This window comes from Plasmodium vinckei, assembly GCF_900681995.1.
Source record: "Plasmodium vinckei vinckei genome assembly, chromosome: PVVCY_10".
Classification (NCBI taxonomy): domain Eukaryota; phylum Apicomplexa; class Aconoidasida; order Haemosporida; family Plasmodiidae; genus Plasmodium; species Plasmodium vinckei.
The window spans coordinates 225,316-242,060 of record NC_051302.1 but is presented as its reverse complement, the minus strand read 5'-3'; the positions used below and the strand labels follow the sequence as shown (position 1 = coordinate 242,060).

The window sequence follows — 16,745 nt, the reverse complement described above, 5'->3', positions numbered from 1 at the left end:
CTTATAAATATAATTTAATATGATCAATTGTCATATTAAATGATCGTAAGCAAGCACATAGTGTATATATATATATATACGTTTTCGTGAATATATGCATATATATGTGTGTAGGCTCACAAACATATGCATATATGCCATATATATATTATTAGGGATATGTAATAAACCATTTATAAATGTATATATTATTTTCCAATATTACGTATATGTGTATACATATATAGTATAATACGTGTATGCTATATACGTATATTTATTTTTACAATTAAATGCGTTAATTTGTATTCGTCTTTAGTTAAAAAAAATTTATTATTATTAGCACTATTATTATTATTATTATTTATTTTTTTAAGTTAACGTTTATAATATAAAAAATGAGTACAAACAAAGATAATAAGGACAATAATGATAGCAAAGAGAATAAGGAAAGTAGCAGTGGCGGAAAAAAGGTTGGAAAAGGTAGCACTCCAAATAAAAATAGCAATTGGAAAATAAAAGAAAGTTCATGGGGTAATGAAGACAAAAATACAATTAAAAAGGGGAATGATAATAATGGTAAAGATAAAAATGTTATAAAAAAAAATGAGAATAAAAAGGATAACAAAAACAGCACCAACCACAACAACAATGGGGATAATTTAGCTAACAGTATTGATAAATTAAAAAATGAAGAAAATAAAGAAGATATAAATGATGAAATATTTGATGGAAATCAAAAAGATAGTAAAGATGAAAAAAGAAAAAAGAAAAAAAATAAGGCCAATGCAAATATTGAAAATGGAGAAAATAATAGCGGAAAGGGTAAAGGAAAAGAAGATATGAATACTGAAAATTATTTCGAAAAGGATAATGATAATAATACCATGAACATGAAAAATAATAATAATAAAAATTCAAATACTCATGGTAAAGCATCCAAAGAAAATAAGCACGCAACAAAAAACGAAAAAAATGAATATGGGCACTATAACAATTATAGTGGAGATAATGATTGGAGAGCTAATAATAACTATGATGGAAATAATAAAAATAATTCATATAACTATAAAAATAATAACAATGTGACCAATGCAAATAGTAATACTAAAGATAAAAATAGTGAATATAACGACGGTGGTGCCAATAATAACGCACCTATGAAAGATTTTAATAAAAAGAAAGGTTATAATAAGCATGAAAATAACAATGCAAATGGAAATGTGAATAATTTTCCAAACAAAAATAGTTACAAATATGATTATAATAATAATTTCGGAAATAATAATCCAAGCAATAATAACAATAATAATAAAAATTACAATATTAAAGGAAACAAAAATTATAAAATTAACAATGCAATAAATAATAATAACCCTATGCCTTACATTGATTATCCTCATAATGAAAATGGCGCAAATCCAGTAAACAATATGTTTGTTTATAATAATGGCAATATGCTTAATCCTGCTAATAATGGTGTTATAAATGGAAGCATTAATAATAGCGGAAATAATAACAATTATATAGGAAATGGTTATTTATATAATTATGCTTATAACAGTTTCTTTGATGAAAATGAGGGTAAAAATATGGATTTAGCCCTCAATTATTATTCTGCAAAATTTAATGGAACTGGGCCAGATGGATATAATGCTAATAATAACCCTAACAATAATAATAGAAATAATAATAGCAATGGTAACGAAGCAAACGCTATAGATGCTCGATTTAATTATAATAAATTGATGGGGGATATATATAATTACTTGCCTATGAATTATTATTATTACAATTTAAATAATATGTATTTCAATAACCCCAACCATAATAATTATAACAATTTTCATTCTATGTATCATGATAATATGAAAAACCGAAAAAATAAAAAATTTTTATATGATAAAAATAAAAAAAAGAATTACAAGAATTTAAATGCATCGAATATTTATAATGAAATGAAAAATCGAGTTATTGAAATTTTTAAAAGAGAAAATATTATGTCTGACGACTATTTGTTATATTATATGTATAATAATATCAAATTAAATATTGACGTAATTGCTAAGCACCCATATATAGCCCCTTTAGTTACCATAGGTGGAGGGGGAGCTCCCGCTACTCCTGCAAATAACGGTAATACAAACCCTACTCCTAATGACAATAATAACAATAATAATATGGCAATATTAGCTAATGTTTTGAACGATTTAAAGTGTATTAATGTTGATAAAAGAGATGATAACATGGATGATGAAACTAAAAATGGTATTTCCGAATCTGGCAATAATGGTGGTATAGATATAATCGAGGATTCAGATAATATTATAAAAAATGGCACTCCAGAAGATGTTCTAACACCACAATATACGGAGGATGGTGATAATGCTTCGAAAAATAAATCCGAAAATAATGAAGCCTCAGGGGAAGTTGAAAAAGGGGAAACTTCGGGCACTACTGATAAATTGGCAAAGGAAAACGAAGCATCAAAAGCAGGAACTTCCGACGATGTTGATGCTATAAAACGTGAGGATTTTGTAAATGAAAATAAAGATGAAGAAAAAAGTGGAGATAAAAATAACGAAAATGATGCTAAGGCAGAAGAAAATGGCGAAAAAGATGAGAAATTAGAGAATTCAATCGATGGGGCTGATGACGAAAAAACAGAAAAGAATAAAATGACAAAAAAAAATGAAGACGAAAAAAATGCAGAAAAATTACCATTTGAAGAAGATAATAAAAACTTTTTATTAAATTTGAACAATAAAAGAAATGTAATAATAGTAAGAGATATAAATTCACATTATATTAATGTAATAAAAAGTATCGTTTTAAGTACCCCTAATATTCAACCTAATGATGTATTAAACATTCGAAACGATGTTAATAATACTATATTTATTACTTTGAGAGATGAAAAAAAAACAGAAGCATTAGCACAATATTTAAAAACAAAATCAGTAAATGACAAAAAATTAAATGTAAGAATTAAAACAACACAAAAAATTCAAAACATTATTGAAAATAATATTTTTAAAGCATCAAATGCAAATAATAATTCTCAAGAAAATAATAATACCACTGGAAATGCAAATAATAATGTTGATAGTAGTAGTACTACTACTGTTGCAGGCAGTAGCGTTAATCAGGGTACTTCAATAGTCGGAACAAATTCTCAAACCCTTATTGGAGGACTTCCAAATTCTTCTAATCCACCTGCAATGCCAATCGGACCTCCAAAACATTTTTATAATTACAATAATTTATATTATATACCTAATGGGCTAAATGGTTATGATAATAATATGTATGGGCATCATGGAGGAAATAATCCAAACCCTCATTTCGATGCATACTTTAATTATTACAATTATAACGTTAACAATTCATCTCATAACTTATTTCCAAATATGAATATATGTGATCCATATAACGCATATAATATGTATAACGATATGTATGGCCAAGGAAATGATATGAAAGGAAACAAGCATATGCATAATAATCATAAAGGTATGAAGTATATAAGAGGAATGGATGCTGCTAATAATAACATGATGAGAATGCCGGGAAATTATAATGGGATAGATGGTGAAAATTATTATAATAATATGTATAATAATAATATGATGCCAGGGGGTGTAAATAATGTAAATTATCCTAATGCTCATATGGATAGTGGAAATAACAATAAGAAAAATGAGAAATATAATGAAGATTCGAGAAAGTTTTATGGTGATAATGATAAAAATAATAATGCAGCAAGAGGAGGTAAAAACCCAAAAGATAATCCAAATGATGGTAATAATAGTGGAAGAAAAAATAATCGAAACAATAATGCAAAAAATAATTCAAAAAATAATAGAAACAGAAGTAGAAGTAGTAGTAATTGCAATAACAACATGAATGGAAATAATAATAATAACAATAATAGTAATAATGGAAGTGGTAATACTGGAAATAGTGGTAATAGTGGAAATACTGGAACTAATAATAATAGCGGAAACAACAACACCAATAGTAGTAGTAATAATAATAATAATAGTAACAACAACGGAAATGATAATAAGAGCATGATGAAAGTAAATGATTATGGAAAAAATTTTAAATCCAATAAAAATAATAAAAAAGAGTCACAACATGGTATGAAATATGAAAATGCAGGCTCAAAAAATGATGGTAAAACATTTGAAAGAAAAAAAGGGAAAGGATATTTTAACAAAAAAAATACCAATGGTGTTAGCAGCAATAATAATAAAACTGTAGAAAAAAATGCATCAAATGGTGGAAACGGAGAAGGAGATGAAGAATTAGAAAAAAAAAAAAAAAAAAAAAATGAAATTAAAAAAAAAGCCGACATCGCTGAAAATGAAGATTCAAATGATTCAATAAAAATTGGTCATGAAAAAAAAAAAAAACCATTAAAGAAAGATAATGATAAAAATAACCAAATAGATGGTGAGCAAAATGGTATTAATGAAGATGAGCATGATGAAGACAGAAAAAATAATAAAAAGGAATGGAAAAACAAAGATAGCAATAATGCCAATTCATTAGGCACAGACTCCAAAGATCAGACAAAATATAATGCTAGAAATAATGCTAGTCGAAAATTTTTCAGTAATAAATTTTTTTCATTCAAAGATAAAAATGCAGTTAACCACGATGAAAAAAAAGCGGAGAAAAATAAAAACAAAAATGAAGATAGTACTAACACAACTAACAATAATAATTCAGCTAATCAAGTTATTGGATCAAACAATGGTGTTCCAGGGGTTACCATTAATCATAATAATGCTTATGGGAATCCACAATTTTTAAAAAAATACTCATATGCTGATATAATGGATTCATGTAAAAAATTAACAAACAAAGATGCACCTCCTGAATGCATTGACAAATTAATGAAAGAAAATGTTTCTCTTTTTAGAAAAGGGGACGATCAATTTTGTTGGAAGCTAAACGTTTTCTAAACGCGATAAGAAGCTTTACTTGCTAATAGTAGTATATATATGTAGAGATAAATAAATTAAAATAATTATTGTAGTGTTTCATCTTTTGTGTGATAATATGTATATATCTTATACTTTGAATTATTTTTATTTTATTTTACTATATGTTATTATAATTAATTTTTTTTTTTTTGTTGTTGTTGTGTGTGTGCGTGAGTGTGTGTACATTGCTTATACTATATTTTATCTTATATTGGTATTATATTTTTTTTAATCTTTTTTAATTTTTTTTTTACATGTTTTCAAAATTATTTGCATAAACTAATTAATAATACACTTATTAAAAATATGAAATAAATACATGATATAGAATACCATTTTTAATATGGCAAAATAAAAATAGGGGTACATTGCTTATATTCGAAGTAAGCTCACTCACATATATATACTTATTTTACTTTTTTGGGCATACAAATGCAAACGATTAAATATCATATTTTACAACACAACCAACAAAACTATGCTGCCTATAACTAAATAGATAGAATATATCCTGTATTATATTTTTTCTATGCTAACTTTCTTACATATATAGGAACACGTTGAAAAAATTAAGGCGCTATTTGCATAGTTACATTAGTATAATACTGATAAATTTCACAAAATTGGGTTAAAAACTTTATATTTTTTTAACAAGAAATTTGGTGGTATATACTTAAATAGTATCAAAACGTAGTACCCTAATTTTGCTAAAATGACATTTTTTCTTTTCACAAAACTTTAAAATAGTTTAACTATTAGAGAGACAAGTTGTTTTAAGAACCATTGCAAAAAAAATGAAATGCTTACTTTTAGGTTTATTAAGCATTTTTTGTTATAACTTAGTAGAAAGTTACGAGATAATGATACAAATATGCCTCAAAGAAGATAAATAAGAAATTGTTACATATATTTTCTATTCATATAAAGGTATTACCGATAATTTTATTCGGAGTTATTTTCCTTATATTCTCTCCTATACGATAATTGTTGTAATTTCGATATTCCCAGTATTAAAGGGATAAAAGGGGATGAAAACATACAATTTTTTTATTCTTTAGCTTTTAAAGTATTAAAATTAGGAAAATTAAAAAATTGATTTTATTTAATATTTAAAATGCTAAAACTTTTGTTAATTTTTTGAAATTATTTTATTTATTTTTTAATTCTATTTATTTGCTTGTTAATTATAATTATATTTATATATGCAACAATTGCTCACATTTATTTTTATATAGTATGGGGAGTGGTTTTTAATTAAGAAATAATCATATAATATATATGCATAGTATTATATATAATAATATATATTATATACGTAATACTATGCATATACAATACCCCTATAATGACGACCCATAAGCCCTCCAAAAGTATACTATATGTATTATGGTTACAATACGATAACACATACAAATAGGAAGGATGAACATTTATTAAACATAAAATGGCAGTTTTCCATTTTTTTATTAAAAATATAAAAGTTAAAATTTCATAAGTTTTATTTATTTTTATATTGTACTAAAATTGAAATATTAAATAGGGTATTTAAATATACGTTATATCCAAAATAAGGTATTTTTTTCGTTGGCTTTTTTGCAATAAAGAATGTAGGGGCAAATAAAAATTTTCTATAATAAATAATTTATATGCCTATATAGCATTTTTTTATTAAATGCATATGAAATAATATTGTGTTATGGATTATATAATAACCCTAATATATATAAACTTGTAGGAAGAGGTTAACCCAGCCGGTTTCCGACAAAAATAAATAAAATTGTGTATATATTGAAAATAATGAAAATAAATAGGAAAGCACCATATATAGATATTTACGATATAAATATATGCTAATTTATTATGGATATTTTAATGTAAAATATATTTTGTATAATGCCATATATTATGAGCTTATATCTATAGCATATAATAATGTATTGCATATAAATAATGCATACTATAAAAAATTATACTTTATAAATATATGATATAAATTAAAAAGTTCGCTGGAAATTATTCAAAAAATATAAAATAAATATAACAATATTAATAAAATAAAAAATACTTACAATTGTAAAATTACATAATTGGAAATGCAATATTAAGGAATAAAAAAAAATTAATTAACTATATAAAAATAGAATAATATATATTTATATTATTTAAAAAAAAGATATATAATTTTACTAATAACATATTAATTTATTTATATAATTTTTAAATATTTAAAATAATAAAATGGGTAAAGCTGGAAAAGGTACAGGATCATTTGGTAAGAGAAATGGAAAAAGTCATTTCCTTTGCTTAAGATGTGGAAAAAGGAGTTATCATTTACAAAAAAAAAGATGCGCTTCATGCGGATATCCAGATGCTAAGAAAAGAAGATTTAACTGGTCAGTAAAAGCTAAAAGAAGAAATACAATTGGTACTGGACGATGTAGATATATTAAAACTTTGAGGAGAAAACTAAAAAATAAATTTGCTGAAGGAAGTACCCCTAAACCCAAACAAAGATAAATGGTATATCGATATATCCCATCAAAAAATTAGCAAAATATACAATATTTGCTTGTGACTTTGAGGGGGGTTGCAATCCAGGCAAAATGAAAACACGATGAAAGCTAATATTTTTCATAATTACCCAAAAAAATAGTATTACCACAAAATATTATACATGAATGTATATCCATGTGAGTACTATGGAGGTATACTATTATTACGTTTTGTTATAAATGGTATTCATAGTAAAAAAAAGATGTTTCTTTATACAAATTTTGTTCAGAACTACTTAAAAAATGAAAATAATCTATACCAGTTTTAAATGAAAAAAATAAGATATATAAAAAAGATTAAACTTTTAAAAAGAGAACTACTAAAAAAAAAGATGCAATTATGTGTTGATAATAAAAAAATAAAATAAATATATATGCATATATATTTATGTTATGTTTTTTCCTTTTTTCCCTTTATGTATATTAATTTTTTATGAAACATTATTTTGTTTACATACTATTTATGCTTTGCATTATTTATGACACATAATAAAAAACATTAAAACAAAAATAAACTGTAATATTTTATATATAATACAAAAAAAAACGTTATCCTTGATAGGTATATATACATATCTGTATTGTATATATATGAGCATATGAACAGGAAATATGCATAGATATTATTTCCATGTTTCTTCTTATTATTCTTTTTTAATTTTAAAAACAATTATTGCCCGAATGGGGTATATTGAATAGTGCGGTAATCCATGACCATGATCTGCTACCAAACATATGTAGATTTATATTATTACAAAGTGATAAAAAATCGAAGGAAACATGAAATTGAAATTAAGTTGGTTTTTTCAGTGTGCAAACTTTATCTGTTATTATTGTTTGTTAGTTGTTTACTTTTTTTTTATTTTTGTAAATATAGGCAAAGAAAGCGATTGGCAGTGAAAATTTGTGTGGCATTATATTTTTTCATCGTTTTAGAAGGAAGTCGGATATTTGGCATCGCATTATCTGTAAGATTTGAAATATGGAAAAATAATAAAATTAATTGAAAAAAAACGAAAAAATAATAAACTACAAAAAACAAAACTTGTTAATTCCGTCCTAAATGTTGCTTCGAATATGAATAAGTAATACTATAATTGTGTGCTGTTTTATCTTTTTATTTACCTCTTTAGTGTTGTATTCCTTTCCAAAAAAATTGGCAATTTGATTATCCTTAGGGGTACGATTACCTTTTTTAGTGTTCATTTTATTATTTGTTTTATTACTGGATATACTAGTTTGAGGAATATCAATTGTACTACTTCTACTAGCGTTGATTGTACTGCTTCGACTAGCGTTAATTGTGCTGCTTCTACTAACATTAAGTGTACTATTTCTGCTAACGTCAATTGTACTATCTTTACTAATGTCCAAAATTTCCTTATTTACCGAATTTTCTATTTCTGTAGCATCACTGATCACATTTTCATTTATAGTTATAATTTTTTTAGGAACTTTTTTTTTAACATTTATTATAATTTTGTTTTTTCGTTTTTTTCTCTTTTTAATTTCCTTTTTGGTGTCATCGACTTGCACACTTTCATTTAATTCAGTATCCATTTTTTTTCTTTTTAAAAATAATATTATTTAGCGTCTAAAAACGCATTTTTAAATACAAAAAAATATAAACAAATAAAAATGGCACTTTAGATAAACTCTTGACTATTTTAGTTCAATGAATTTATATTTCTACATATAAAGAGACATGAATCTAAAAATAAATAAATGAATAAAACAAATATAAATGTAATGTAGACAAAATTATTAGATGCAATTGTTGAAAAAAAAATATAGAAAAAAATGCTTATAAAATTTGTATATATTATTTTTTTTAAATTACAAATTTATTTTTATTTTATTTTTCCCAACAGTTGTAAATAATATCACTATTTTGTTTGCAACACTTTTTAGCATTACACACATAAAAAAATGGTATAATATGTTGACACATGACTATAAAAAGTGTCACAATAATATATATATATTTTTTATTATTTCTTATTTATTTAATTAAAAAAATATTATAATTTTTCTAAATAAAAAAAGAACAAAATAGAAACAAATAGTATATAACTTGAAAAAAATATTATAAATTAAAATTTTCAAATGAATATTTATAAAATATTCTATGTTATGTGGGTACAGTTGTACATGTAGAATTTCACAATAATAATGAAGTAAAAAAAATATGTGTTAAAAAGGATTTTGATTAATTCACAAATTTTATTATATTCGGTTTGGTAATTCGTCGTTTTATTCTGTCTCGATTCAACTAATGAATCCAGTTATTTTTTTTGTGTGTCAATGATATCATCCTTTTGGTAGTAACAAAATCGAAACAATTTTAATTGATCTTGGCATTTTCCCCAATTCCTGTGTGTAAACATGGGAGAAAAAAGTATTATCATGAAAAATGATGTAAAGGATATAATTGTTACGCTATATATATTGGATATGTATATTTTAGATAGTTATTATCCATTTTCATAAAAAGTAGTTCACTGATATATGTAAATATATTTTTATTCATGTTCAAAGAAACCTATCATATTTTTCCAAACAATCAAGCAGCTCATTATACTCGCTTGCACATTTTGTATTTTCCATATTTATGTATGAATGGGGAATTAAAAAGTAAGCAATCTATGTGATAGCAAAAATGATACTGAATTAATAGTAGCCGCTTATGAATAAGTAAAATTTGTTTACAATAAATTAAAGTAGATAAAAAAAGACTATCTATGGAAAAATAATTCTAGATTTTGCATTTTTAGCTATTTAAATTATGCCTTATATTTTTTATCCATTTTTTATATATTTTTTCATGTATTTTTTTGTTAAAATTAAAAAATATCGTTTATCGGCTAAATGCATGGATCTGTATAACTATAAAACATTTCCGTTTCCAATAATTTTGATTTGTATACGTTCTTAATTCAAATGCGCATAAGCATGGGTCATAAGATAAAACAAACATAAAATGTATATACAATTATATATGTATAAAACGTATATTTATTATTACAAGGAAAATAAATATGAAAACATTTTTTAAAATCGTAAAAAGTACGATATGAATTTCAGGGTAAAAAAGTAATAATAATAATACAATTTTGTGAACAAAAAAAGTAAGAATAAAATATATGTAAAAAGGGAAAAGAAAAAAAATACACACACACGCACAAGAAAGTTTTGAAAAATACCACATGAATATGGGTAAATTCAACATAATTTGATTAATTGTAAATACATATATATAACACTTAAAGTCAAATATAACAATTTGGAAAATAGTATTTGTAAAAATAAAGCAATGGGGGAGATACAAGATTAAGTTCAGATCGAGTGAATTAAGCATAGGAAAGAACATTGAATAGTACGAGAGTGTTTAAACATATATTTTTGCTTATTCGTTTTTTTTTCAATTATTTGAAAATTAAGTTTTATACGATATTACTACATAGTTGCTTATACAAAGTTGGCGTTACATCCATTTAAAGAGAAAATTAAAAAAAATCAATTTATAAGAAATGTGTGACAAAAGAAAAAAGAAAAAGAAAACAGGAGGATTGATTTTTATGAAAGTTATTTCATAGTGTTTGCTTCAAAAAAAATTAATGTACCAATTTATATTAACCTGAATAATGCGTTATTCTTATTTCATTTGGGTCTTATTACTAATTTTGTCAGAAAATGTATCGATTTTCGCTTTAAAATGTTATAATAGGCATCCTGTTAAAACATATATATTGGTTAATTTAAAGGGACAAAATAATAATTTGGTAGGGAAATTGTCAAAAAATGAAGCAACTAAAAATAGACAAAAGGAATTACACCTTAAAAAAACAAAAAAAGTTATGTCCCTTTTACGTATAAAAGGTAATAAAGACGATGATATTACATATGAAGATATCGAAGAGTATTTAAAAAATGAGGATGTAAATAATTCAGAGGAAGATGATGGGAGAAAAGAAATAATGAAATTAATCAATTATATTCCGACTTTGAAAAATGAAGAAGAATTTTTTTCAAAATATGGTTATAAAGCTTTTAATGGGAAAAGAGGAAACAAAAATAGTATAGAATATTATTTAAACGAAATGAAAATTTTAAAAGAAAAAAAGGAAAAAAAAAATTACAATATCCTTAATTGGATTTTATCTTATTATCTAAGGCGCCCAAATGATGAAAATAACCTTCCTTATAATAAGTATTATCAAAATATCCAGTCCTATTACAACTACATAAATAGTTTGATTAGCCATCAAGGGGGATCTCTTTCCTCTTTTACAGGTTTGTTCTTCTGCTGTTGTATATTTGTGTGTATATTCATATGCATGCTATAGTTTTGCTTTATTTTTTCACACTATTTCATTGCTTCGGATCTTTATAAATTTTTTCAGATCACCCAGATAAAAAGGACAATATTTTTTATAGAACAGGGATTTGCCATTTCTTATCATTTTATCTGAAAAATGTGAATATACTAAAGTATGGGTCTTTTTTTTGTTTAAGTGGTATATTTGCATTTTTGGTGAAAGGGCTAATAAGAAATATAAGGTTTGAGGATATGTTTTTATTACAAAATTATTTTAAATTAATATATTCAATAAAAAATTTATCAATATATAAAATAGGAGCATTTTCAATATTATTTAATTCGTTATTTTTGAATAAATACAACCAATATTTTTCAATATCAAATGATTTATTTGGAATGCTATTTACAAATTATTTTTTTTATGAAGGTATAAATAATTTAACAAAAAAAAAAATCGAAGATTTTATGGATAAATATAATTGTACAAAAGAAGACATATTTAATTCTTTAAATGATTTATTTTCACAATTTTTAAATAAACAAATATATGTAGAAAAAGAAATGGATGAAAAAATAATTTATAATATAAGTTCTTTTATTAAGTTATATAAAAAATTATTTATTAATAATATAGACAATATTAAAAATATTACATCTTTAGTTTTGAATAAATATAATGTGTATTATACAAGTTCCGAAAATATTAATAAAGCAAATAGTGAAGTACTTTCACGAATATGTTACATATTTTATATAATTAACATCTTATTAAAATATAGTGTATCTTCTCTACAAAACTTTAACATTATGAATAATAATGAATATAATATTCCTATGTTTAAGAATAATAATAAGTTGTCTAACTATTTTTTGTTAACCTCCATAAAGGATCATTTGATGGTAAGTACTATGAAATACACACTCATTTTGTGCGTCCCTGTTGATGTTTGGATAATGGTAGTGTATAAATAGTCATATTAAGCATAGGGATATAAATAATTTTCATTTTATATTTCTTTCTTTTTCAGATAAGTGAAAATGTTATCAGTGATTGCATACTCGATCAGATGAAGAAAAATTACGAAAAGCACATATCCTCACTTATCAAAAATAAAAAGATGTCTACAAATATTTTTGATGATATTAAAAAATTAGATTTTTTAATCCTTGACAAAAGTATAATAAATGAAGTAAATTTATCTATTTTTAATAAACTTGTAAATGATATTTTGAAAAAAAAAAATTATGATACACCATATTTTAAGCATAGTAAATTGGATAATAAAAACAATGACGATTTTAATAATGTAAAAGATAATATTATTGAGGACACAAGTTCAACTGACCCATCGATAGGAGACAGTGAAAGGGATGATGACGATGGTGATGTTGAAAAGTATTATAGCAAAAATAGAAATTATGAAGAAGAAGAAGAAGAAACAGAAGATATTGGAGGAACAGACTCAGAAATATATGATGATAATGAAGGTATAGATGAACGAATGTATAAGTCTATAGAAGATAGTGTCGATTATATAGTTGAGGGAAGTGTAAAAAAGGATGAAAATAATCAAAAAACAAAAAGTTCAAATGGAAAAGATAAGAACAATAAAATTGATGAAGAAGAAAAGAAAGAATTAGAAACATTGCTCAAAAAAATAAAAGATATTCATAGTTTTCGAAAATATTTATCAATTCCTAAAGAATTCGTAGATAATCAATTAGAAAAATACTTATTCCCATATATGAATAAAGAATATAAAATATTTCTTAATAATTTAATTTTTAAAAATTTTAAAAATAAAAATGAAAATTTATTCTTTTTGAAGAATGGAATAACATTAAGTTCTGGATGTACTGAGCATATTATAAAAAATATTATTCTCGATTTTGTTATTAAAACTAAAGAAAATGTTAATATTTTTTTTAAACTAAATAATATGGACAAGTGTTTAAAACTTGTTCTCAACTTATTTTATGTTTATAAAAAGTTAAAGAAAAAAAGAAAATATATTAAAACGAAAAATATGGTTCTTAACTTGGAAAAATTATTTTCTCATAATTCATTTAAAAGTCAAACTTCTGGAAAACAAGAAACTCCCTTGGAGACAACCAGAACAACCCCAGTATCAGATTATACTAATGATACTGACATTTTAAACAATATTAACAGTACGAAGAAAAATAATATGGATGAAAATGTCGCAAAGGAAGATGATATTGATAATGATATGAGTTTTCCTAATCAAAATGACGAATTTTTATACAGCGAAAATTTCGAAGGAAGCATGCCAGAAGAAGAAGAAGGCGAAGAAATACTTTCATTAGATGAACGAAAGAGATTATATGAAATTTTTGTTTTAAAATATATGAAAAATAAATCAGAAAGGAATATATTCAAAAAGGTTTTCAAATTGGATAATATAGAGACTGACAAAGAAGTTGAGGATAATATTATAAAAAATTTTTTAGAAAAAGTTGTAAAAAATAATTTAGAAAGTTTAAGAAAACTAGACAACGATTATGGAATAATAAGCAATGAAAATTTATTTGATTACAAGAACTTGAAGTTTATAGACAAATTCGAAAAAGTAAAAAAAAGTAAGCATGATAGTAATATAAATATAAACAAATATATAATTCAAAAAGATGATATTTTTGAATATATAGACGATGAATCATTTGAAGATATAAGTAAAAAAATGTACATAAACAAACTATTATTATTAAAAGATAATCTTTATAATAACCGAAAAACTTTATATTTATATGAAATTATATTAAACATAAATAATTCAGAAGAAATACATGATATATATTTAATTGATCAATATGAAAAAATGATAAATGACATTATTAAGACAAATTTATTGAACAAAAATTATACAAATATTAAAAATATGTATTTAAAAAAAATTATTAATTTTCTAAATATTTCTGAACAAAAAGCTACAGATGTAGAGTTAAGGTGTATATATGATCATATATATTCTATATTTTTATCTATTAAGGAAAATTTCTATATATATAAAACCGATTTGGATTTTTTTAATAATATTAATGAAATATTGACTATATATAACAACTATGATCTTATCAAAAAAAAAGGGGATGGATATCTTCTTAAATTTGCACTAATTGAAACGAATCATAACCTTCTCCAAAAACTAATTGAGCGTTATGTTTTGTATGTAATCGATATTATAAATAATGAAAATAAATTGACCTACAAAGAAAATATATTTAAATTAGCAAAAATTTTGAACGTCAACAATACAATTATATCTGACATCGGCGCAAAAATATACAAGGTAAGTTCGTCCCCAATCCGGGAAAAATAAAATCAACGTCTTTCTTTCGATGCTCATGAAAGTTGTCATATTTCATAATCGTTCTATACACATATATATATTATTATGCATATCTTTATCACCTTTTTTTGCCCTCACAGAAATATATAGAAAGCCAGGAGCTTCACGCAATGAATAACATGGATGTATTTTTCAACTTTTTATTTAACATGGATAAAGGAAAACAAGTGGAAATAATATTAGATTATTTAAAACAAGAGGTGCAAAGCCATTTAAACTCAAACGAGGATTATCAAGAAAAGTTACAAAAGTTATATGATCTGTTAAATTTTATAAATAATAATTTAAAACTTAACAAAAATATTTTTGATTTTTATCATCAAAATGAAGAAATTATTTATGAATTTTTGATATCATGTATTGATGATTATTTGGATAGGAAGAAATCGACTACCTTTATCTCTTCTCAAAGTAGGTTTTTATATGCATATAATTTGGTGGCATTTTTCATGTTTTTTTTACATGAACAGCTTATGCAATTATGAGAAAAAGTAAACACCTTTGGTGCAATGTTTACACATATATTCTTTTTATTTTTAGGTGACTATATGACGGATTTTAACAACTTTTTGATCAAAATTAAGATGCTAATAAAAGGCCCTAAAGAGAGCTCTCGTTTCACACACGTTCTAAACATTTTGTAAGACCATAAATAGATGGATTATTTATATATAAATTTCTGTTTAGTTATTTAAAAAATAAAGTTATGGCACTATATTTTTTTGTTTTCTTTTTTTTATAGGAAAAAATCCATTATCAAAAAGGCAATTAGCTTTATGGAAAATTTTAAATATGACGTAATTTTATAAAATATGAAAAATAGGAAAAAGTATTTGTGTACATAATATATGCTCAATTTCAAAATCCACATTCATTTTTTTCTCCCTTTTTTCAATTATGCAGTTGTGTGTAGAGAAACTATATAACTTCATTACACTCCAGATGATAGACAGTACCTTTGTTTTATCCGATATAGATATCGAACAAAGGAAAAAAATGGTATGCATATATATTATGTAATTTTTTTTATGTACAACCTAATGTTTATAATAAGGATAACAAAATGTATACGTAATATATATACATGTTTATACTATATTTTTTCGCGTTTAGATTAATATATTTTCCTATCAAAACATTGATGATGAGAAAAAGCACTTATACATGGATATCCTCAATAAGTAAGTATACATACAAATATTTACATTTAAATAATATATATTTATATATGTGAATAGGAATATAGAGCAAGATTTTGTGACATTCATTTTCCTACTTTTTCCCTTTTTTAGAGCCCTGCTATAGCTTTTACAAGGTTCAATTTGATATTTCGTGAAGCATTTGAATATTTTGTGACTTTTAAAATAAGTTATAAAAATGCATGGCATTAGCGAAGCATATAAATATGTATTCGCCGTTTTGTTTATTTATTAATTTGCTTATTTAGCATATTTCCGAGCAAAATATACTCGCATATGTGTATATTTTTGCTTATATATTTAATTGCATAATTTGTTTGAATTTTTTT

General features: G+C 23.7%; 5 protein-coding genes across 5 annotated transcripts; 3 read left to right on the top strand and 2 right to left on the bottom strand.

The window, feature by feature from the left end:
* Window positions 1–377: 377 nt before the first annotated feature.
* PVVCY_1000540 (conserved Plasmodium protein, unknown function) lies at window positions 378–4,952 on the top strand (the record flags this gene model as incomplete). Its single annotated transcript, XM_008625510.1, has 1 exon — window positions 378–4,952. The coding sequence occupies one exon, from the start codon at window positions 378–380 to the stop codon at window positions 4,950–4,952; it is 4,575 nt and encodes a 1,524-aa protein (XP_008623732.1).
* A 2,259-nt stretch (window positions 4,953–7,211) lies between these two features.
* On the top strand, window positions 7,212–7,490 carry PVVCY_1000530 (60S ribosomal protein L37, putative; the record flags this gene model as incomplete). The annotated part of the gene is made up of 1 exon (XM_008625509.1): window positions 7,212–7,490. One exon carries the CDS (start codon window positions 7,212–7,214, stop codon window positions 7,488–7,490), a length of 279 nt encoding a protein of 92 aa, XP_008623731.1.
* Window positions 7,491–8,449: 959 nt separating this feature from the next.
* On the bottom strand, window positions 8,450–9,085 carry PVVCY_1000520 (conserved Plasmodium protein, unknown function; the record flags this gene model as incomplete). Its single annotated transcript, XM_037634408.1, has 2 exons — window positions 8,450–8,491; window positions 8,651–9,085. The coding sequence occupies 2 exons, from the start codon at window positions 9,083–9,085 to the stop codon at window positions 8,450–8,452; spliced, it is 477 nt and encodes a 158-aa protein (XP_037490507.1).
* A 725-nt stretch (window positions 9,086–9,810) lies between these two features.
* Window positions 9,811–10,132, bottom strand: PVVCY_1000510 (conserved Plasmodium protein, unknown function; the record flags this gene model as incomplete). The annotated part of the gene is made up of 2 exons (XM_037634407.1): window positions 9,811–9,898; window positions 10,068–10,132. 2 exons carry the CDS (start codon window positions 10,130–10,132, stop codon window positions 9,811–9,813), a joined length of 153 nt encoding a protein of 50 aa, XP_037490506.1.
* Window positions 10,133–11,169: 1,037 nt separating this feature from the next.
* PVVCY_1000500 (conserved Plasmodium protein, unknown function) lies at window positions 11,170–16,522 on the top strand (the record flags this gene model as incomplete). The annotated part of the gene is made up of 9 exons (XM_037634406.1): window positions 11,170–11,818; window positions 11,929–12,746; window positions 12,875–15,157; window positions 15,298–15,628; window positions 15,758–15,857; window positions 15,960–16,014; window positions 16,121–16,216; window positions 16,331–16,398; window positions 16,510–16,522. 9 exons carry the CDS (start codon window positions 11,170–11,172, stop codon window positions 16,520–16,522), a joined length of 4,413 nt encoding a protein of 1,470 aa, XP_037490505.1.
* Between the last annotated feature and the right edge of the window lie 223 nt (window positions 16,523–16,745).